The 22,154-nt window shown below is 44.4% G+C and overlaps 3 protein-coding genes across 13 annotated transcripts in view; all 3 read right to left on the bottom strand.

Moving 5' to 3' along the window:
- The window catches only part of LOC139407055 (REV3 like, DNA directed polymerase zeta catalytic subunit), a 50,481-nt gene extending 42,465 nt beyond the window's left edge, over positions 1 to 8,016 (bottom strand). For both annotated transcript variants that reach the window (XM_071150372.1, XM_071150373.1), the window contains exon 1: positions 7,103 to 8,016. In XM_071150372.1, the coding sequence (XP_071006473.1) occupies positions 7,103 to 7,241 (139 nt within the window). In that variant the 5' untranslated portion in view covers positions 7,242 to 8,016. The remainder of the gene's footprint in view (positions 1 to 7,102) is intronic.
- Positions 8,017 to 10,228: 2,212 nt separating this feature from the next.
- On the bottom strand, positions 10,229 to 15,898 carry LOC139407766 (TRAF3 interacting protein 2a). Its single transcript, XM_071151625.1, has 10 exons — positions 15,719 to 15,898; positions 15,348 to 15,364; positions 14,665 to 15,180; positions 13,373 to 13,520; positions 12,922 to 13,127; positions 12,588 to 12,676; positions 12,422 to 12,490; positions 11,585 to 11,689; positions 11,207 to 11,281; positions 10,229 to 11,076 (listed from the first exon to the last, which is right to left on the bottom strand). The coding sequence occupies exons 2-10, from the start codon at positions 15,361 to 15,363 to the stop codon at positions 10,930 to 10,932; spliced, it is 1,371 nt and encodes a 456-aa protein (XP_071007726.1). The 5' UTR covers position 15,364; positions 15,719 to 15,898; the 3' UTR covers positions 10,229 to 10,929.
- Positions 15,899 to 17,555: 1,657 nt separating this feature from the next.
- Positions 17,556 to 22,154, bottom strand: part of LOC139407050 (tyrosine-protein kinase Fyn) — a 69,913-nt gene continuing 65,314 nt past the window's right edge. For all 10 annotated transcript variants that reach the window (XM_071150356.1, XM_071150359.1, XM_071150363.1 and 7 more), the window contains 5 exons: positions 21,919 to 22,098; positions 21,246 to 21,322; positions 20,889 to 21,042; positions 20,476 to 20,607; positions 17,556 to 19,492 (listed from right to left, as the gene is read on the bottom strand). In XM_071150356.1, coding sequence (XP_071006457.1) covers positions 19,284 to 19,492; positions 20,476 to 20,607; positions 20,889 to 21,042; positions 21,246 to 21,322; positions 21,919 to 22,098 — 752 coding nt within the window. In that variant the 3' untranslated portion in view covers positions 17,556 to 19,283. The remainder of the gene's footprint in view (positions 19,493 to 20,475; positions 20,608 to 20,888; positions 21,043 to 21,245; positions 21,323 to 21,918; positions 22,099 to 22,154) is intronic.

The following is a 22,154-nucleotide window of genomic DNA, read 5'->3' as shown; positions in this document are numbered from 1 at the left end:
CAGCTGTAGTCCTACTTCTCCGTCCCCAATGGCAGATACCTAAGACCTACTGATAAAGAATTTAATCCATGCGCGTGTGTGTGTGTGTGTGTGTGTGTGTGTGTTTTTATCAACATCCAGATTGAAGGCACAGCATAACAGGTTCAAAGCATTCCAGTTCAGGCTCTTTCTCTGCCAAATGATTCCATTCTTTTAAAATAAGATCTTATAAATCTGCCTGAAACACTACAGTTTTCCTACAACAGTGAGTGGCCTGGGGAACAGAGACAGCCTTGAATGGCCCGAGCAGGGCCCCTCTCCCTCAGTTCTCTAACGTAGGGACAAAGAGCCCGGAGAAGAGAGGAAGGGTCGGAAACACTCATCAGCGGACCAAAGTGACCCAACTCCACGTGCCAACACTGGGCTCCCTGGACCAGAGTGGGACCACACAGGCAGTACCTGCTTTTTAGGGACTCCCCGCATTCAAAGAACACAAATCCACTTAATATCCCAACACAACCGTTGGCAGGGAGACAGCCCACAGTTACTGAGCACTCCACATCAAACGAGAAGAACACAGGCGTATTTCATAAAGTACCGGGAATTTTTAAAAGGGGGGAGGGCGGGGGGGGACATTTCCTGGCCTGACGCTAGCGACCAACGCAAGTAATCCAGCCCAGCTTCACTCAGGGACTAATCGCATTACCTCACTGCCAGGCAGCAGTAAAAAGCTGACCGAATACACATACGAGGCCTACTGATGAGAGCAACAACAGCCCACTGATATCCCCCCACACCCCTAGTGCTGCCTATGATGTGGTTAGGGCAGGCGTTTAAGGACAGAGTCCCATGTCTGCTATGGTCCCGGATGTGGTAGAGAGAGCTCGGCTGGTCCGTCTGTCGTCTGTCTGTCTGTCTGTCACGTCAACCTCCCCTCAGCCTGGAGGTATGTCTGTGGCTCAGTCAGTCAGTGGGATTTGCAGCCAGCAGACGGATTTACCAGCAGCGAGCGGTAGACGCGGCTGGCCACCTCCACCTCTGTGTGTGTTATTAACACAGCGTGTCTCCTATTGATTAGACCCAGCAATAATCAAACAGCGCAGAAGAGAGCTGCTCACTCAGACAATTAACCATCCAGCAGTGGCCTGTCAGAAGGTGGGAGATGAAAACACTTGCGCGGAGCAGGCTGGGTGAACCGTCAAGGCATGGCACGGCGCGGCACCTGCAGTAGTAAGGTGGAGCTCCTCAGACAGGTGCCAGTACCAGAGAGGAGAGGTGGCTGGTTTCTGCTTTCAAAATGGCACCCTATTCCCTGTATACAGGTTCCCGGGTCCAAAGTGGTGCACTATAAAAAAAGGGAATAGGCTGCTATTTGTGATGCAGAATCCAGTGACCAGGGGGCAGGGAGATCCTGGACTCCCTCTGGTGGAGTGACCTTGGCATGGCCGGAGGCCTGAGGAAGAGGAGACTGCAACTAGAAAGCCCAACACCAATCAAAACCGACAGCACATAGTCCTACACACACACACACACCTGTCCGCAGCACCGTCTCAGATTCAGCCGAGCCCACCTTGAGGCAAGGCAATCCAGAGGCCAGGCTACAGTGGCTGTGTAGTCACATTCAACTCCCCTGTGCTAATGAATCCACCATCCATCACACAGATATGCGGCCCGCCAAAAAATATCAACGTGGCCACCCCACCAAGGTTCCATCTCACTCAGGCACTGCAGACATTTCCTTCTCCTTCTACCAGATCCACAAAATTCTGCCATTAATTCAGCTGAAACAAATCACCTGGCAAAGATGAGCGTAAATGTTCCCCTGTAAGTCATTAGTCAATTGACAAACTGAAATAAAGGCTTTGCTGTGAGGCTGTGATTGCCTTTTCTGTTCACTGAAACCTGTCTGATGAAGGTGAAGTCTGAGGGCTAGGTGGGCACACCACTACAGTATAAAGACCAGGGTGTCACCTAACTCCACCTGGGCGACAGAAAAGGATGGCAGGGACAATGACTAGTGCTGCAGCCCCACATTTCTGCCCTCGGCGGTGGCGACGCATTCAAAATGCCACCGTAGAACCGGAGGGAGCTATTAAAGCCATCAATCACCCAGGCCCAGGCGCTGCAGCAAGGGCATCTGTGTACTGTACAGAAAAACCTCAGGAGAGAGAGAGAAGAGAGAGAAAGAAAAAGAGAGAAGAGAGAAAGAGAGAGAGAGGAAGAGGGAGCCGAGAGAGCAATCTGAGAGAGCGAGGGAAAGAGAGCACTCAGGAAAAACCTCCCCTCATACAAGACAAAAGGCACACAGTTCAGCTACAGGCCAGACTAAAAAAGGTAGGCCTAGAACAGTTCAGCTACAGGCCAGACTAAAAAAGGTAGGCCTAGAACAGTTCAGCTACAGGCCAGACTAAAAAAGGTAGGCCTAGAACAGTTCAGCTACAGGCCAGACTAAAAAAGGTAGGCCTAGAACAGTTCAGCTACAGGCCAGACTAAAAAAGGTAGGCCTAGAACAGTTCAGCTACAGGCCAGACTAAAAAAGGTAGGCCTAGAACAGTTCAGCTACAGGCCAGACTAAAAAAGGTAGGCCTAGAACAGTTCAGCTACAGGTTAAAGATTTAAGGTGTCTGCATGCTTCCCAGTTGAAACAGTTCAGAAGAGTTTGTGCATATATTATGACGACGTTGTGGCCTTTTTGTTCGTTTTGGACTTTGGTACGTTTTTTTTTCTTCCCCCGGCTGTTCGGGCACAACATTTTTTCTTGAAGTCGGTAGCCGAAGTCTACGAGAGACGACTCGTTTTCATGCACATTTTTTCATTGAGAAACACTGCACCAAACCTCTTAGCTATGGGGTAAAGGCTAAAAGGTTTATCGCCTTGGCCACAGTACAGACTATTCCATTCTGCTATATGTGAGAGGCTATAGGGCTAACTCAGCTATGCGGTAAATGCATTAGCTACAGTACAGTTATAGATTGAAAGTTCATTGTGATATAAACCTACCACCCCCAGTAACCGTTCAGACACAGGCTAGAAGCAGCAGCAGCAGGTGATCGTCATCATCACCCAGAGAAAGGGGTGGGGCCCATTCTTCAGCTAATGCACTGTAAATCCTCCATAGAGGCCACCTGTAGTATTAAAGAATTCAACGGACAAAAACAACCTCACTGATTTTCACCCGTTGCATGGAGGAGGGGGGGGGGGGAGTTTTCTAAGCTTTCAAAGTCCATCATGTGCCTGCGGAACTCTTTGAAACCAGATAGCACTCCTGGAATTCCTGGCTTGATGTGAGGCCCCTACGACAGAGACACGGCATGGCATGGAGCTGCTTCTTCACGGCCACAAAGACACGACGAGGTGCCATTACTGTCTCCCATTACTCATGAGAGGGGCACTGATTGGACCACCTTGACGTACTAGGGAGGGAAAGCCCAAAGAGATGGAATGCATGACAAACAAAAGAACGACAGGCTTTTGTTCATGGTTAATGAGACCTGGACAGGCTGAGAGGGGCGTGTGTGTGTGTGTGTGTGTGTCTTCACTGGAAACCCCCCAACGGAAGGGCTTTTAAAAAGACCCGGGGCCCCAGTGTCTTGTGACAATAACATCACAGCCTCAGGATTATCAGGGGCCAGGGTTCATGCTGCTCTCTGCATTCACAGCAAACTCCTCTCTCACAGAGCAAGGCATTCCTCCCTTGGCATCAAAACTAGTCGAAATTGGAATGAGCCTGGAAGGGAATGGATTCAACTGAGGGTAAAGGGACTAGGCCCACAAAAGACAGCCAGCCAGCCATGTGGCTACAAAACATGAGAAATAAGTGGATAGCCGTATCCATGTTAAACTAGCCTAAAAAGAAACACAGGCCTAGGTTACATCTTGAGAATGCTAGAGAGTCCAAAAAAATAAAAAAATAAAAAAAGGGAGGTAGCAAATCAAAAGAAAAATGACCTTTTGACTAATGAGACACCCAGTCTTTGAATCCCCCATTATCCTGTTAATGGTTCCAGGAGGAATTCCTTTAGACAGCATTAGAGTTCCCCTGGTGAGAGGTAAAGGGGGAGGAAGGAGGCAGGGGCAAGGAGGAGAGAGGGCTGGAGGGAGGCCCCGTGTTTTATCCCTCGCCGCTGTTCGCTGCTTGACCCCTCATTCAGGTCAATTGGTCATGCAAGTTTCCCCTCCCCTGCACACACACACACAAACACGTGCACACGCACGCAAACACACAGCCGAGCAAAACAAACACACACACACACACAACAACAAAAAAAAACAGTTCCTGGCTGCCTCTCCCAGGCATCGAGGCAGTGAGAATGCCTGCTGGATCTAGTAAATCTAGCCTTGCTACACATCAAGCAGGATCAATGCTGCCAGAGCTCAAAGACTGCAGCAAACTGCAACTCCCAGCCGTGTGGGAGAGACTGTATTTACCATGCATGGAAACTTCAATCAAGCCTGCCAGTGCTGCTGGAGCTGGCTGCTGCTGGCCTCTTACATATGCAATGAATTACTGATTACCACTGCATATTGTGCCCAAGCACTATCATTTGGCCTAAATGAGCAACGATTGAGCGCGCGGAAAAGCAACAGAAACCATGAAACGAACGACATCAGCGTCTCCAGCGTTCCGTCATGCACATGGGTCCCTGACGGACGTAGACAGGTAGCGAAGGCCTATAGAGGAGTGCATTACAGCATGTGCTGTGCAACCAGACAGCAGCACACCACTAGAACACCGTGCTCTATTAGGGCCGGGACTGGGCCTCAGGGGCTGGCCAACGAAGAGCAAGCAGCCTAAGTGAAAACAGGAAGTGTGGTGTCGAGTGACAGAGGGCAGAATGGTGTGTCTCTCGTGTCTGCTCTGTGCACATGGCCCGTGTCAGGAGAGGACAGGGAGGGGTTAGAGAAACACCAGGTGCATGTCACACAGGGCCACACATGTAAACACACACACACACACAGCCGAGCAAAACACACAACTTAGTCCAGCAACTCCCATAGAATGAGATCAGTGTTTAGGTTACATGACAGCTTTGAAAGCATTACAGATAAATGTAGACTAGCCTATTTATTGGCATGTAGGGAGAAATAGAGACATGCCCAACGTGTTATAGCTCAGCCCTGACGCATGTATACAAGACTGATGTGTGTATTACCTTCGAGTGGGTGTCTGTGTGACCCATTTCCGGGCTATTCTTTTTAACACTAGAAAGCTTTTTGCTTGATTAGAATATGAAATAACATTTATTTTAAAAGAACAAAATAGCATTTTCATTAGTTTATGTAACTGTTGGCTATATGTACAAACTAAAAACTAAAAACACCACAATTCAAGTGTTAAAATTGATTAAATAAACACCATCAAAGATCATTCATTATTAGTTTGTTATTAGGGCAAGTCTTACGGAACATTATGCATTTAAGAAAATGCATTTCAGAAGAACAGAATGGCACATTCTGAGTTGAAAAATATTACTGCGCTTTGAGTGTTGCAGTAATAAGGAAAAATATATTTTTAGGTGATTTCAAAAGTTCAGAATCTGCCCTCCTATAAAGACATAAAAAAGGTCACTTTTTGGTATTTCATTTCCCTGCCTCTGGGTAAATTCCAAGCTAGACTATTATATGCACGTGAAATTTAATTAAACAATTCAGGTGAAGTTTCGATGGGCCATGGGGGGGGGTGGGGTGATGACTTGTCCTCTTAAAACTGCTTATAACAAGTGTTAGTGATATTAAGATTCTAACAACGACCGTATGGTTATAGACTTACTTAGGAAAAGTCAAGGATGGGAGTCAAGACAACAACAAAAAAATGGCAGAGCAATTAAAAAAGTAAATGAGTCAATATGACTATCGGCTCTTCTAGTGTTAAAGATGCACTTCAGCAAAGCTATTCAAAATGGAAAAATAAAGGGGTTGCGTTTCTAGTCAAAGCATTCCATATTGTGACGCAATTTCACATTGGAAATACTGAGCCAACACTGATTTAGGCTTGCCACAAGTAACACAGTGGAGCTGCAGGAGAGTTACTGTAAAAACAATGCACACTGCTAATCCCAAAACAGATGCCTTGTTGTGTTGTTATTGAAAGCCGTGGCCTCACAATACCTTGAGGTAAAACAACGTGCCGAGCACATTCCCGCAGGTTACAGAGCTACGAAATGCGTGTAAAATGACGGTGGTCTGTGCTTGCCTCTCGGAGTGTGACCTCGTGTCGACTAATCGTCTGGAGGTTAGAAAGCATTAACATTATTCAACAGATTATGCCACACAACACAAAAAGAAGTGGCAAAGGAAGTCTACATGGCATCAGTGAACCCAACCCACATCCACTTGTTACACTACAGTGTTGTAATGAAACTGGTCAGTGAGGGGTGCAGGGACATTGTCTGAGTGTAGATATGATAAGTGGGGTCCACTTTTGGGGGGGGGGGGGGGGGTTGCAAGCTGTTAGAGCTGCCTCCTTTATAATGCAGAGGACACCACATGAAAATGTGAGGGACTAACAGACATCATTTGATTGACACCCTGACCCACACATGAACATATTTCCTTGTGTGGTCCGATTCCAATACATAAGCCATACCAGAAGGCAAAGCGCGTCCGTCCTCCATATTTGGCTCGAAATTACAACCACTTTTCCGGTGAGTGCTGCAGGAAACCAGTTAAATCAAACAGACAGTCACACCTCCATTGTAGAAACTTTGTCATGCTGTGATTCCAACTTGCTGCGGCACCATTCCTCAGGTTGTTGGGCACAGAAAAGATACTTCGTTTATTTTATTGAAGGTATCGTAAAGTGGGTTATGTGCCAAATGCTGATGACGTAGGTGTGGTGAAGGTCTGTCTGTCTGTTTGTCCACAGCCCTGGAATGGAACACGAGACTGAAAACAAAGCAACTACGTGAAGCATTGCTTGCATGCTGGAAACAGTGGCGAGTTGGTGTATGGTTTGTTACAATGTCTCACCTCACTAAACATCATTCAAAAGACCGCTTCTGTATTGTTATACTTTGAATTGGGTTGGCTTAGTCAAATGTGTGTTACACCCGTGCACCGCGTGGCGGTACTGTACCAAGCAGCAGAGGATGACCGTATATAAAAAAAAAACAGATGAACATACCTGCTGGTGTTGCCCCGAAAACTCGAACCACTGGTACTTTCTTCACGTCACTTTCTCTGAATTCGTTATAACAGACGTCCAAGTCTTTGAGGGGACTTGCAAGGTAGTAGTCAGCGGTGACGATGCGGACGGCAAACATGACTGCTGTGTTGGATTCAATCAACTACGCTAGCTAAATTACGATCTGGGGCAACATCTAGGAACAGAATGAGAATAAATTGTCTTTGTAACAATGTAGCAACCGACGAACTGGAATCAGTTGTGTACACAAACGACCTAGCAATAAACCAACGTCTCGTTTGTTTGTTTATCGTGGCAGCCCGCGGAGTTGCCCATATTCCACCTAGTTTTGCAGGCTAGAAACTATGAAGAGTAATCTGAGCTGCAGCTACTGGGGACCATACCGTAACTAATGGAGGTGCCCCGTGATTCAGTTACTATTGACATAGTCCACTCTTCTCTGAATGTACGGTGCCAAAACTAGCTGCCCACCCGTCCCTTCAAAAATAACACAATCCTGGGCTTCCACGAGACGTTTCATTGGTTCGAGCGGCCATAGCTATAACTAGCTAACCAGCGAAACCAAAACCACTTTCTCTCCACTCGCCGAATCCGGGTGTTGCTACGGCATATCCATCCGGGAAAAAATGGCAATTGTTGAGTTACTCTCCTGCGGAGACAGAATATTTTCCTGCACGTATTTGACTTGCAAACAAAAACGCTTTGTGAAGAGAATCAAGTGTGGCTGTTCTTGCAGTGGTTTCATGTGTGCTTCCAATGTGGCACTGCGGACAAGGTTTCCTCTCCTCTGTAATATGATCACAACACTAACCCAAAGGCAACACCATTCCTCCCCCGGCAGACCCTCCCCTAGTCTCTGCCGCTACTGGTTAGCTGCTCGCTACTGACACACTGCAGCAACACGGGTCAGAAGACTCCAGATCTAGTCCCAAATTGTGCTGTTAGAACCACCTAAATTTCACGATTGGCATTGGTCGGTTTACAAGCGCGCAAGTGGAAGTTAGGTTTTCAATTGGTTTACAAATCTTTAGGCGGGACATGGGTATGAAAGGCAAAATCGTATTCTGCTTTTTTAAATCTTCCTATTTGGTTGGGAAATGTTGTGAATATTGAATGGCTGGGCTATGGGACAGTGGATGCGCATTGATACATCTAATGGAACGGTTAATAGGCATTACCCTGAGAATGAGGAGATTGTGGAGCTATAGCTCCCTGAAATCAACCAATCAGCATCCAGGATCCAAACAATCCGTTTTATAATAAGGGAGTTCTATTAACCGGAGCCGCTGTGCACCAATATCTGGCACGTGACGTGAGCGGGCAAAAGCGGCGAGGGAGGAACGCCCTTCTCAATTAGAACAGTACATCTGCGCCCCTCGGTCATGTTGTTAACAAGTCAGCATGGCGCATCGTCCAGAAACATACAAGGTCTATTAAAAAAAATATATATATATATATATATATATAGGTTTGAATTTTCAAACTGGTTTTTACTGAGACGGCAGATAAAGCGTTTTTATAAAAATAAAAAAAAATCACTTTTACTCCACGTGGTTAATCAACCTTGGGCTACCTCACTTTGGTTTTAAGATAATTTCGCCATGAGTTTTGAATGGCACTTGGCTCATGCACGGGAGGAAGCACCGTTCCAAAACCAATGCAATCACTTTTGACCCGATTCAAACTCCATCCACCGGGGTAACGCGGGCCAGAAAATCGAATCTCCTCAATGACTTAACGTCCTCGAATAATTCATTATACTACTCCACTGATCTAAACTATTTAAAAAACGAAACCCATAGAAATGACGCCTTCCAATGATGAACGTTTACAAAATGCTCTTGAAATGAACTGATTTCGATTGCAATGACTTTCGCAGTAACATTTTTATAGAACAAAACTTCCACATACTACTACTATACATGCTCAAGACAAGTTCCCGAAGCATGTTTACATTCTGCGTAACCAAACCTGGCAGTCGTAAAAGACACTGGCGAGACCCTTTCCTCTCGTGCATGATTGGATCACTTTAACGTTCACTATGCTGTGATTGGCTCGAACACACTTTCTAGTATGTCCTTATTTGAACACTTCTAGAAGTTCCTCACTACACGACAGTACATCATTACAGTACAATTACCATATTTTGATAAATGTACCCCATTTTGGCCCTATATTTCCTACATCCATATGAATGCAATTTTGTTCCTAAATCCTGTTCCCCTTAGTTCTAAATAATGTTTATTTACCACAAGACAAGATAGACAAACATAATAGAATGGACATAGTTCTAGATTCCACAAGATCTTTCAGTCAGTCCACACAACATTGTGGCACACAACAATATTTGCCACAACTGCATAAAAAATATGGTCTGTTTTATTTTATTATCTTTTCTCTTCCACTGAAAGGCCCATAAACCCCTCCGAACACTCGGCTCAGACTGGGGACACAGCCACACTCAGTGGGTCCCTGATGACGAGGAATGTACTGTTAGCGTTTCATCTGGATGGAGTGGGAGCGTCTGTCAATGGGAGTGTGCTCTGACCTTGAGTGAGATTTGGCCCTTTCTCTGGAAACCAATCAGCGCAGGTGAAAATGAGGTGAGTCTGTTTAATAGCAGTTTTCTGCTGAGTGCTAGGCAGATGCATCACAATCCGGGATAGCCTACAGCTGATTAAACTATATATTTCTGGGTAAGTATTCACATACAACAGTTAACACAGCTCTCTTGTGAAGGGAATTGTATCCTTGTTGATGGTTGGAGAATTTCCACTTCTAATCTGGAGGCACAGCCCCGTTTGCCCAGGTTAATCAATCACTCACCTCACTGATAAGATGACAGGCTCAGTTTCACACACCAAGCCACCTGCAGGAGAGTATCTCATCTCCCCCTTCCCCAAACCCTGTGGTTGCTTTGGGTTGGCCAGATAAGGCTTTGTATAGTGTGGTGCAAGTATTGGAACAATCATACAATCAACTGATTTATGGGTGCAGGAAACTAAGCTCTCATGGTTAATGAATGCATTAGGCTGATAGTGAAATTTACAACTGGCTGTTTTTTGAGAATAGCAGACATATGTCTCATAACACAGAGAAATACAATACCAACCATTTTAATACTTTATTGTTATTTACAGTGGAGTATGATTGCCATTATTGACAGAAAATAGTTTTGTTTGGCTAATCAAAGGATGATGTAACCACCACAGATAAAATACAAGTGTAAAGAGCAGGTTAGGTGTGAACCCCAGCCCCTCCCTCTGTTGCAGAAGATTGATGTTTTAGTGACAGATTCTTCCTGTGGCCCCTCTGTGGATCTTAAATCATGGATGAATAGGGGGCCCCTAAAAGCACCTTTACATCCTGTTCTATTTATCTGCTATAACCCAAAGAAGTGTGAGACCTTTACATTGCTCATGGTTTAGTGTTATTCTGGGTAATACAGTAGTAACTACGTAGTATAGGCTATGATATAAAAAAAACTGTGGCGTGTAAATTCAACAATTATTACTTCCCATTAAAATATATATTCAGATCACATAATATTAGGAACACAGTCACCACACAATGTCAGGCGTAACTATTAACTCCTAACATGTCAAGCAAGCACATTTTTAGGACTTGAAACGTGAAAAGGTAAATACTGCCACCTTGTGGTTATTTGAGAATTGTGCTAAGCTACACGCCTCCGCCCACACACAATTTCAGTTGAGCACAAAAAAAGGCTATAATAATTTGCCATATAAACATCCAAGTCAATTACGTACCAGGGAAACAACGTGTCTATAGCAGTCTAGCAGTTCTCAGAGGGGCCGAATAGAGAGGGTCATCTCTTTCCCCAGAGAGGGGGCGATGTAGCGTTCCTCTCTTAGCAAACGGAGAACCAAGTCTTGGGTATCCTGGGGCCAGCGGTAGATCCTGGTACTCTGGAGCCAGGCGGGGACATGTCTCTGGAGGACAAGACAGGAATGGGATAGGTAACATTACACCACGGCGTGAGTGACTCATGAGGATATAACAGGATATCACAACAGTATAGAATCCTATCCCCATGGAGATAACATCTCACTATCCACTCACCTTGGTAGCAGTGGGAAATAATACGGGCACCAGTCGGAAATTAAGGCAGTGCTGTTGGATGAACTCATTCTGGATCTAAAATGGGAAAAGGTTGCTCAAAGATAAACGCCTGGTGCTATTATGAATTGTCTTCATTGCGTATCAAATGCATACTATACATAAACTATACATGGCTGTGGTACAGTATATGTTTCCCTTTGTATTACACAGCAGTGTTTTATACCTATGCTACATCATGACAAGGAGGGGCTGTGGCCAAGGCCCAGAACCTTTTTGTCTCACTGTCCTAATCTTGAGACTCTATAATAATAATAAAAAAGACAGTAGCTACCCACATTCATTTGATATATTCTTACACGTGCATGTATAAGTGCCTACCTGAGTGTGAATGTACTTGGTGTGGAGACCATGCTCATCCTCCCCGTATCCCTCCACGTCTGCCTTGTACTTAGGACTGATGGCCACGATGATCAGCACTGACTTCTGCAACGCAGCATCTCATAGTCAGTTCAGTTTTTTGATAAGACTTCGTTTTAAAGGGATACTTCAGGATTTTGGCAATGAGGCCAATGAAGGAAGTTCGAGGTAGTTGCTCGAGCCAATGCTAACTAGCGTCAGCGCTCGTTGCGCTAACGCTAGTTAGCATTGGCTCGAGAAACTACCTGTAACTTCTTTCATACTGGACACAGAGACATAGAAATGGTATCCACAAGTTTATCTGACTGGAGAAGTACTTCGGGATTTTGGCAATATCTCTTTAAGGGTCTGTAATAAACTATTCATCGGGCATTTATAAAGTGGGTGTTCACCATTGATTAATCATTACTCCCACATGTATAAACCATTTGCTAATCATTAGTAACATGTTTTTTTTTGCAGCCCCTAATCTAAAGTGAGCACTAATTATGCTGTATAAATACGTTGAGTGACCAGTGTAATTTCTCACAAAAAGATGGGCAAGCCATTGGTAGACATTCCAGCAGTACCTGGCAAAAGAATAAGCACACAACACAGGATATTTATGGGATATATATATATATATATATAGAGATTTGTGAAGAATTCGTTTATTTACATTTACAAATGTGGGAGAAATGATTCATAAATGGTTTATTACTGACCCTTAAAATAAAGTGTTACCCATTTGCTTCTGTATAGTTTCATCATTAAATAGCTCCATTTTATGCTCTAAAAATGCTGACCGCTTAGACTTACATCCTTTAAATAGGTGTCCATCCACTTGTTGATGTCCATTCTTCTGACTGCATTATCAAAAATGTCAATCTGCCAGAGAGAGGGATTATGTATGAAAAATAGTGTTTCAAATATTGGGACATTTCTGAATAAAATGGAAAATGGAAAATACAGTTTGCAAACTTACAGCTGGTTTAAAGCCCTGATCTATCAGAAACTTCACGAAGGTAAACATCTCACTGGCTGTGTCCACAGAATACGTAATAAAAACATTCCCTGCAATCAAACAGACAAGCATGGCATCCACATGAATGTTAATTGCACTCAAACAACTATTTGCATTTTAGTGGATGTTAGACTTGGTTTTAAGTCTTAATATTGAGCTCTTACAAGCCAAGGCCATAAGGTGACACAATTATTCTGATTCACAGAAAATCCACTGTTTAATGAACAATAAACTTTAATATAACTTTTGGGGGGATAAAGTTTTTGCTGAGGGATGGAGAATGATATGCACTTACTGCACTCCTCAGGTAAACTGATGGTCTTCCTCTGTTCCTGTGTAGCTGTTCCTCCCCCACCTGGTTGGCCGGGGGTCACTGGGTAAGAGGGCACCACACTGACCTCAGACATCACCTCTCTGGGAGGGGCCACACGCTGAGGAAGATTCCGACTGGGGGCTTTTAGAGCTCCTTGTCCATATAGTCTGTTTTGAGCCGTGGGAGTCCTAGAGAGGGAAACGGTATAGAAGATTTTGGTGTCTGCTCCAAACACTCATAAAACAGGAATTATATCTATATTGTAATGCCCACCAGCAGACATTAGTTCTAAAACTGGATCCCCACCAAACATTTACTATTAAACTGTAAACAAAGCAGTACTAGGAACTTGCGAAATCCAATTGGTTTTGATATCTACGCTAATGATATAATCTGATGTTAGACCAGTAGGTTATAGGGATATTTAGTGTACCAGGATGGCGGGTCTTGCTGAAGCTCCCGCTGAGGTTCCGTAGGGTGAAGATGGTTATAATGATGACGATTATAGAGGGGACAGGTTTGATTTACGGGTTTCTGACATGTGTACAGTCTCGGACACCTGCCGTGCACTTGATCAGGGCCTGTAGAGGGACGTGAGAAGACATGCTCTTAACATCCTGTCTTGGATGGGCTCCCAATTAAAATCATCCCTATCTGAAGTGTAGAACGTGGATCATCCAGGCTATATCTCAGACAGCAATATAAACAACAACCTAAACAAAAGCATCACCAACTTCCCAGAAAATGTTATATAGCTTGGTCTTTCCACAAAAAAATAGTGCCTTTTGGGTGGGGTAACTGTAAAAAATAAAAAATAAAAGTTTTATTTCACCTAATTTGTATAATGTTAATGTTCATAATGTTCCCCTTCGTAAAAACATGCTTTCCCATTTTTCAAGAATTCAAATGAAGAAAAGTGCTAATTAAAGTAACAGAGTTGACTGTGACAATTTTATCTTATTTCAGCCATAACTCCCGTTGTGGTGTTATGCTTGACACTCACAGTTTTTATCCACAAAAACACCAATGGCCGAAAAGAATAGAACCGGCTCATCTGCCTTCACGTTGATTTGACTATTAGATGTTCTATGTTCAACAAGAAATAGTTTCAACATATTAAAATGAGAGTTCAGTTCCCATAACAGGGTTGACCTTAAAACGAGGGAGAAATCACATGAACTAAATAATCATCTTCAGAAATGACTTTATCAAAGCAACAAAATAACCAGAGCTTTACAATGATGGTGACAACATGGCAAACGTTTGGGGTTAAGTGGGTTCAAATCTTCCTACAAGTCAGAAAAAGTCAGACTTTTCAAAATTCAGATTTTTGGCATTTCGGCAAGTCTATATTAAAAAAAAAAGATCTGATATATAAAAATGTCCATGTGGTTTATATTGAAGGGCAGTTCAATAAATATAACGTGCTTTGACATTTTTTTGGCACTTTAGCAAGTCTCTATTCATATTATTTTTAAAAATGTCCATATGGTTTAAAATGCTTTAAAATTCAATAATAGTACATCATTTCCACTTAAAATATCAAAGGGTCATGTCATTCTGACTCATCCGTCTCCACCGGAATACTCCTGTGACGACAGGAATCTGACGACAAAAGGCACTATTCGTGGAATGACCCAGCTCCAGTATCATTTGGATTAATTTATCTATATCTTTTCTATTTAATTATATGAATACAGTTGTCATATACAGCACGTTACTTACATCGAGGAGGCGTGTGTGGTGGGTATCTCGGAGGGACACAGTGGATGTCATTTAAGTCAGACCTGAGAGAAAGAGGGGACTCCAAGTGTTCTGCTCCTTCAAGGTTACAGTCCTGAGGTAGAGGCCAGCTGGGAGGACCAGGGAAGCCCTCCGCTCCCCGCCGGAGAATCCCAGAGAAATCCTCAGTCCACTGAGCCCTCTCTCTGTAGGAGTGTAACCTGAGGTCGACAGGGTCAGGGGTGTGTGGGAACATGTCTTTCTGATGCAGGGAGGGGGTTCTGAACTGGGGTCGAAGGTTACCCAGAGGGTCTTCCGTAGAGGTTCTCCAGGAGTTCTTGGGGTATTCCACCTGGCCTACGTCGTTGACGGTCACCTCAGGGGCAAACCAGGCCTCTTCCTTTGGCCTCTCTCTGTGTTCTGAGCACTGCCCACAGTCCAAGGGCAATGCTAGGTTCAGCGTTGATGATGTCATTGACTCATCTGTCTCCACCGGAATACTTCTGTGACGACGGGAATCTGACAACAACAACAACAACAACAGACAATGTTATTCAGCTTAAGCCATTTAGGAGAAGTAAAGAAGGGGGAAAAAATGATGTGATATGTAAGAGTGAGTTTAGCATAAGGTTAACTTTCCTTTTCGATAGGTGTGGTAGTGTGTACTCTATTTGACAATGGCGTACCTGTGAAAGAGTCCATTCTTCTCTCAGGACGAGGGATAGATTTGTTTGTAAAAAGGAAACAGAAACAAATGTGGTTTAACAGGAATGAAAGCTGAGCTCTGTGGATAGCAGAATGACATGACATTCCTGGCAACACTTTTTTAGAAAAACTGCATTCACAAGTGAAACAAACTCTTTTACGGGTAAAAAAAGAAAAAAAAAGAAAGCTATGATATGTGGCAGATCGACGGAAAGCCCTTATGACTACAGAACTCAAAGCTGTCCTTTGGTTATACAGAGTCACTATAATACATAGCGAAAACCAGTCAGACCAAACATTACGTATATTCCAAGGAAGTGAACTTTGTCCTCCAGTCAAGCAACTAACTTACCTGCAATGTGTCTGTGAAGGAATAATGCAAAAACAAGTCAATTACTAAATTCTCCTGACTTCAAGCAATGAAAACAAGTTAAAACATACAGCACAGGTGCCATTTACAGTCAAGTTGAACAGTTAAACCTGACCCCGGCTCCTATCTGTGTCAGAGCTGTGTATTCCACCCTCTATATGCAAATCTGCCCTGGAGCGAATAGGAAACATTCCCACAATTTTTGTCTAGAGGAAGAGATCAGTGCTGGCAAAGCAAGAGAGTCCCCCTTCGCCATTTATGCAAATAATGTGGGGCATGCAGTTCACGTCCACCAATCAGGTTGTTGTGAAAACAGAGCAGGAATTCTGCAACCAGTCAGGGCGAACCTTGTCATTTAAAGTGGATTGAGTTGTCATAGTAAAAGCACACCTACAGACATGAGGGCACTTGATTCACGGAAAGTGTGCAGCCCATTAAAGTGAACACGCTTTTAACATTCATGAGCTGATTTTGCTAAGAAAAGACAACAAAAAAAAAAAACACAGAACGACCCTACAAACTCTTACAAAATATATAAAAAAGCTCAAGTTATATAACTCTAAAGTTATCCAGCGAAGAAAACAAGAAAATAAGCATTTCAAAAAAACTAAACAAAAATCATATTCACAAGTAAACGGAGAGTTTATGAGTCCTCATGAGAGCCAGTTTCATCATAGCGCCTTATGGTTTTTGCGGCTGCACTTGAAGAAACTTTCAAAGTTCTGGAAATGTTCTGGATTGACTGACCTTCATGTCTTAAAGTAATTAATGTATTGCATTTTACCAGTACAATAAAAACACATTTTTTTCAAAACCCCCTAAAACATGCACTTGTCTACAAGAATCCCATCAAAATGAATTGCGTATGTAACAATAATAAGATGTAGTACAGATGACTTACACAGATGGGCAAGCCTGCTGGTTTAGTAGAGATCAACTGTGTTGGCAGTCCAGTCCAGCCCAGCCCAGCCCAGCCCAGTCCAGTAGTATTAGGTGATGATGAGGACCAAGTCAGCCAGCTGCAGGCCAAATAAAGCTTCCCTGCTCTCTCTCTCTCTCTGGGAAGCCAGATCTATATATAGAAAAGAGGGCTCATCTACAGGTGTCACATCACCTGAAGCACAGGTAGACAGACCTCTGGTGGGTTTACATTGATCTGTGAGAGCGAGGCCATGGAAATCAACATATCTCATATGCTTAAATAAGACTCTTGTAATATCCTTCTATCAATATTGATTGACATATTGTTATTGTGATGTATCCAAGGAGATGAATTACAAGTCAAACAACAAGTTACCATGATTCCTCAATGAAGTCACCAATCTTGGCAGCTGCTGGCTGATAGGGCTCAGTACACTTCCGCAGTGTGATTTTCCATCACACACAGTGATGGAAAAGGCTCCCCCTTGTGGTCTTCACAGAAAATACAATTTAAGATGACTGTTGAACGCACAAAGTTAACGTAACACTTTTCCCCCTTCTATTAGAGCTTGTGCAGTGACTCTCACCTGATAACAAATGCCCTGCAGCTTATCAGCCAACATGTGACAGGCCTGCAGGCCTACCCTGTATTCATGTAGCAGTCATTTAGCACCTCCTTAGGTGCCTGCTGGCCCTCCCCTCAACATACAGCTAAGGTGCTGGAGAGACTCCTGTCCAATGATGTCAAAGGCGTGTCTTCTTTAAATCTCTTCTGTTTCACCCTGGAGCAGTGTGGTCACGAAGGCAGAGATGGACAGGCCTGTTGGATTATGTCTAGACACACACAGCAACAGACGCAGCAATTCTATAGCATGAAATAATATATAAAATAAGTGGAAAGAGTGTAAAATGTTTATTGTTCTTCTTGAATTTCAAATGCCAAACCACTGAATTAACAAAACAGAAAATGTTAACAAATGGAAAAATAGAAGAATTAACACTAGGAAGGCTACTGACACTTTTAAAACTGTTAAGCTGTAAAACCGACGAGGGGGCTCAATCTTAAACAGATCCTTATTAGCACTTAAACTATCGTAAGATGAGAACAAATACTACATTTAGATTAAACAAGGTCAAACTTTACAGCCGGCCGCTTCACCAGTGTCTTTGCCACGTTCCCCCCTGAAGATACAATACACCCCATTCCTCAGAGATCTCTCCATGAAAGTTGAATAAAACATACTCTGAAACAGGAGACGCAAGACTTCAGATATCCACGTCAGTTTAAACATAAAAAGATAAAGTCATCCAAAGGAAGTGGTCCAGAAATGAGCTGAGGAAGGATCCTACTGGTGGTGCTGTGCTGCATAGACAGGCAGACAGGCAGGCAGACAGGCAGACAGACCGACAGTGTATGAGTTTGAGGAGCAGGTGGATGGGGGCATGTCACTGTTCACAGAGGGAGGAAGAGATGCTACCCACTAAGACTTCCCAGTACATGGCCTCACGGCACGGAGGAGACAAGGACCATCAGATGGATGCCTTGGAATGGCTGCTAAAATGGAACTCGTATACAGGTTAAAATAAGACCATTAAAAGCAGAGATGAACATCTTTCTCTTCTTAAATAAACATCATGTCCTTCCAGTATACACTAAATAATACCTGGAAAGACCAATCTTTTCCCCCGTTATTTATTTTTCTTAAAACCTGGTAAGAGAGAAGAGATATGTTCAAAAGTATAATGCGCACACATTTGGCTGTAATTACAAAATGTAACATACATTATTTGTAAAATAACTTTGTTACGGCATTAGCCTAACATCTATTACTTTGAGGAGGACAAAACTATTTTACAAGGATGAACAAAATAAAAGCAAAATCATATCAAACTAAATCCATGAGGTGCAAAAGAAATCTCTACAGAGTATTCTGTCATGCTTGCCTCAAGTCCCTGTAAAACAGATGACTTGGCCCCAAACATTATTTATACACTGAGGCAATACACTCAGGACTGGTTTTCTTATTTATTTTTATACATGAGCAAAACCCGCAAAAATGAAATAAATAATTTATGGAGGTGTTCATTAAATTGCCCCCAAAATAATAATAAAACAAATATTAGCTTTGACAGACATGTCCTGTATATTCTGGATTAGAAGTGACAAGATATCATGGTCTCATGGTGCACTTTTGAAATTATCATCTTCATTGACCATTTTCTTTATCACCACCACCACCACCATCATCATCATCATCATCATCATCATCATCATCATCATGGAGAAAATCAGTCAAAATGCCATAACAGAAGCAAACAAACCACCAAAACATAAACCAAAAGTTAGACAGACGAGCTGTTCATATTTACATTGAATACAGGCATTTCATTACATCATAACTAGCCCAACCACCCACAAACCTCCCTCCCTCTCTCCTAACTGGTATCTCTGGTATCCAGTCGGTTGAGTCTGTCTCAGGGTTTGCCACAGAGAGTGTTTGAGAGTGTTGGGAGCTGGAGGAGAGTTGAGACAAGATGCTTTGTTGAGCTGAGGAAGATGCACGGGTCCCTGGTGTGGCTCCAGAGAGCTACGGTTCAGTCCAGTCCCCAGCCCAGAGCCCAGCGTTTAGAGGTTGTCCCCTGGCTGGTACTGCGGCTCCGTGGCCGTGAAGTAGTCCTCCAGGAAGGCCTGCAGGTACTCGAAGGTGGGCCTCTCCTCGGCGTCCTTCTTCCAGCACTGCACCATGAGCTCGTGGAGGGAGATGGGGCAGTCCTGGGGACAGGGCATCCTGTAGCCTCGCTCCACCTGCTCCAGCACCTCCCGGTTGTTCATCCCTACACACACACACACACACACACACACACACACACACACACACACACACACACACACACACACACACACACACACACACACACACAGACACACAGAGACACAGACAGATAGACAGAGATAAGGAAAGAAAAAGGCTCTTCAAGTAATCGATAAGTCGGTTCAACGAAAGAGATCTGTTTAGACTTTACCTCCATTGAATGACCTTAATGACACAGACATTGAGCGTTCAACCTCGTACTGGAGATGCTGATCTTGAGGCAACATTTGGACCTGGGAAAAGCGTTCTCGTAACACAGGGGTCAAACGTTTTACAACCTGGGGGCGTTGGAGTGGCTTGCCATCTATTTTTCACTAGCTACGAGATGTGGCCTCGGCATCAACAAGAACAGTTCGGAGGGAGGGCGTCAGAAAGCTGCTAAGACATCTTCTAGGATGATGCTATTATCCCCTAAGTCCCAGCTCGGCCCCCATAGCGTGCAAACCCTCCCCTCACTTCCCCCTCCCTCCCTCTTTTCGCACACCAGCCCAGCCCAGTGCAGCGTGGCCCATCTGGACAAACATGTGTTCCCCATCCCCCCTCCCTCTCTCAGAGAGGCTGATCTCAGTCAACTCCCTGCCCAAGACCAGCCCTCTCACATGGACCAGCAGCGGCCCAGAGGCAGGCCCTGGATTACGGTTATAAATCTCAGATTGTATCAGGAAAACAAAGTCACTCAGCCGTGTTTAAAGACCCCTTCTTCTCTTTTAACGCTCAGTAAACAGCAGGAGCTGCCTGCCACTTGTTATATAAGCTCTTGTTGTGGTGTATAATTGCATCATAGTCCTCTACCTATGTGCATTACAAGTGAGGACTCAACTCAGAATGTGGACATTACATCACAAGGGTTGCGTCCAACAAAGTCCCCAGGACCCTAGTGTTCTAGAAACTAGGGTGCCATTGGAGACGTGACCATTGAATCTCTGGTTATTTGACCCTCCTCACCTGGGTAGGGTACACGTCCCTTGGTGACCAGCTCGGTGAGCAGGATGCCAAACGACCACACGTCTGACTTGATGGTGAACTTTCCATACAGCGCAGCCTCCGGGGCTGTCCACTTAATCGGGAACTTAGCACCTGGGAGAGAACAGAGGGGGAGATATGAATAAATGACAGAATGTAAGCTATGGTATTCTTTCTCTCTAGAGCTGGGAGTGTCTCTCAGTGTCTCTGTTCCAGTCTGTAGTACAGTGGAATAGGCAGACAGTGAGCACATGTTTGGATCTGAAATGGGAGCCATTGACATCCTGTCAGGGTGTGATGATGCGCACATTATGGCCAGTGTTGGAAGAACTCCCTTCATGACCTAAGGCAATCATTAGTGTGTGTCTGTGTTTCGTTATTGTGTGTGACCTCACCTTGCCGTGCTGTGTACTCGTTGTCCTCAATCAGCCTGGCCAGTCCAAAGTCGGCGATCTTACACACCAGGTTGTCCCCGACCAGGATGTTAGCCGAGCGCAGGTCTCTGTGGATGTAGTTCATCCTCTCGATGTACGCCATGCCTGCTGCCACCTGGAACACACACACACACACACACACACACAGTAAAAGCACTGGGTTCGACTTAGTTCCAGAGAGAATGCTGCACACGGTGACACACCACGGTCTTGAAGTGTCAGTGCTGCTGAGTCGTCTTGTTTGTGAAGTAACTCACGAGTTCCGTTATAGAAACACCGAGCGGAATGAGTGAATTTTTTTTATTATCAGGGCTTTACCTGGGCTGCCATGTCAACCAGATTGGGCAGTTTCAGTCCTCGTCCCTCCCCATCCTTCAGGAAATCCAGGAGGCTTCCTAAACAACAGGAGATTTCTGTTGTCAGGACATGCCTTTGAAATAGCAGATCTTTATTGAAACATCAGTTGACAGCAGTCCGACCAACATGTGGGATTCCTTCCCAGCCTGCCAACGAAACAACGATCACATCAAAGTTTCCATCCCAGCCTTTTCTATACTTAATTCACGGATCTGAAGCGCTTTCTTGTGGTGCTCGTAAAATGTCAGCTTCTTGGCCGACTCCGTCATAGTTAAATATAGGCTCTCATTATTGTCGTAATGAATGAAAACAATATTCCAGAGGAATAACAACTACCGGGCCGGCGACAAGGCAGGCGGTTACACAGTCGATCTAGCTAGACCTACAACGTGTCACCGAAGGTGGTGGTTCACCACGTCGTCAATGTTGGACTGAGTGCTCCGGTCCGTTTTCCTCCATGGCATCGTCGCAGAGTACGTGGACAAAGGTATTGCGTGTGGGTCTGTGTGTGTCTTTCACAACATGAACTGTGTGTGGGTGGGAGTGTGTGTTACACCATGTATAGCGTGTGTGTGTGTGTCTGACTGACTATGTGTACATGCGTCCACTCGTGTGTGTGTGTGAGTGACAATACCTTTGCCCATGTACTCAGTGACGATGTAGATGGGTTCCTCAGACACCACAGCGTAGAGCTGCACCAGCTTGTCATGCCGGAGCTTCTTCATGATCTGGGCTTCTTCCAGGAAGGACTCGGGAGACATGGTGCCCGGCTTCAGCGTCTTCACCGCCACCTTAGTGGTGCCGTTCCACGTTCCTGTTACCCACCAATGACAAAGAATTAGTACAGCCGTCACATCTCACAACTCCCGG

The sequence above is a fragment of the Oncorhynchus clarkii genome, chromosome 4, assembly GCF_045791955.1.
Source record: "Oncorhynchus clarkii lewisi isolate Uvic-CL-2024 chromosome 4, UVic_Ocla_1.0, whole genome shotgun sequence".
Lineage (NCBI taxonomy): Eukaryota > Metazoa > Chordata > Actinopteri > Salmoniformes > Salmonidae > Oncorhynchus > Oncorhynchus clarkii.
The sequence above is the reverse complement of the archived record's forward strand: the minus strand, read 5'-3'. Positions and strand labels throughout refer to the sequence as shown.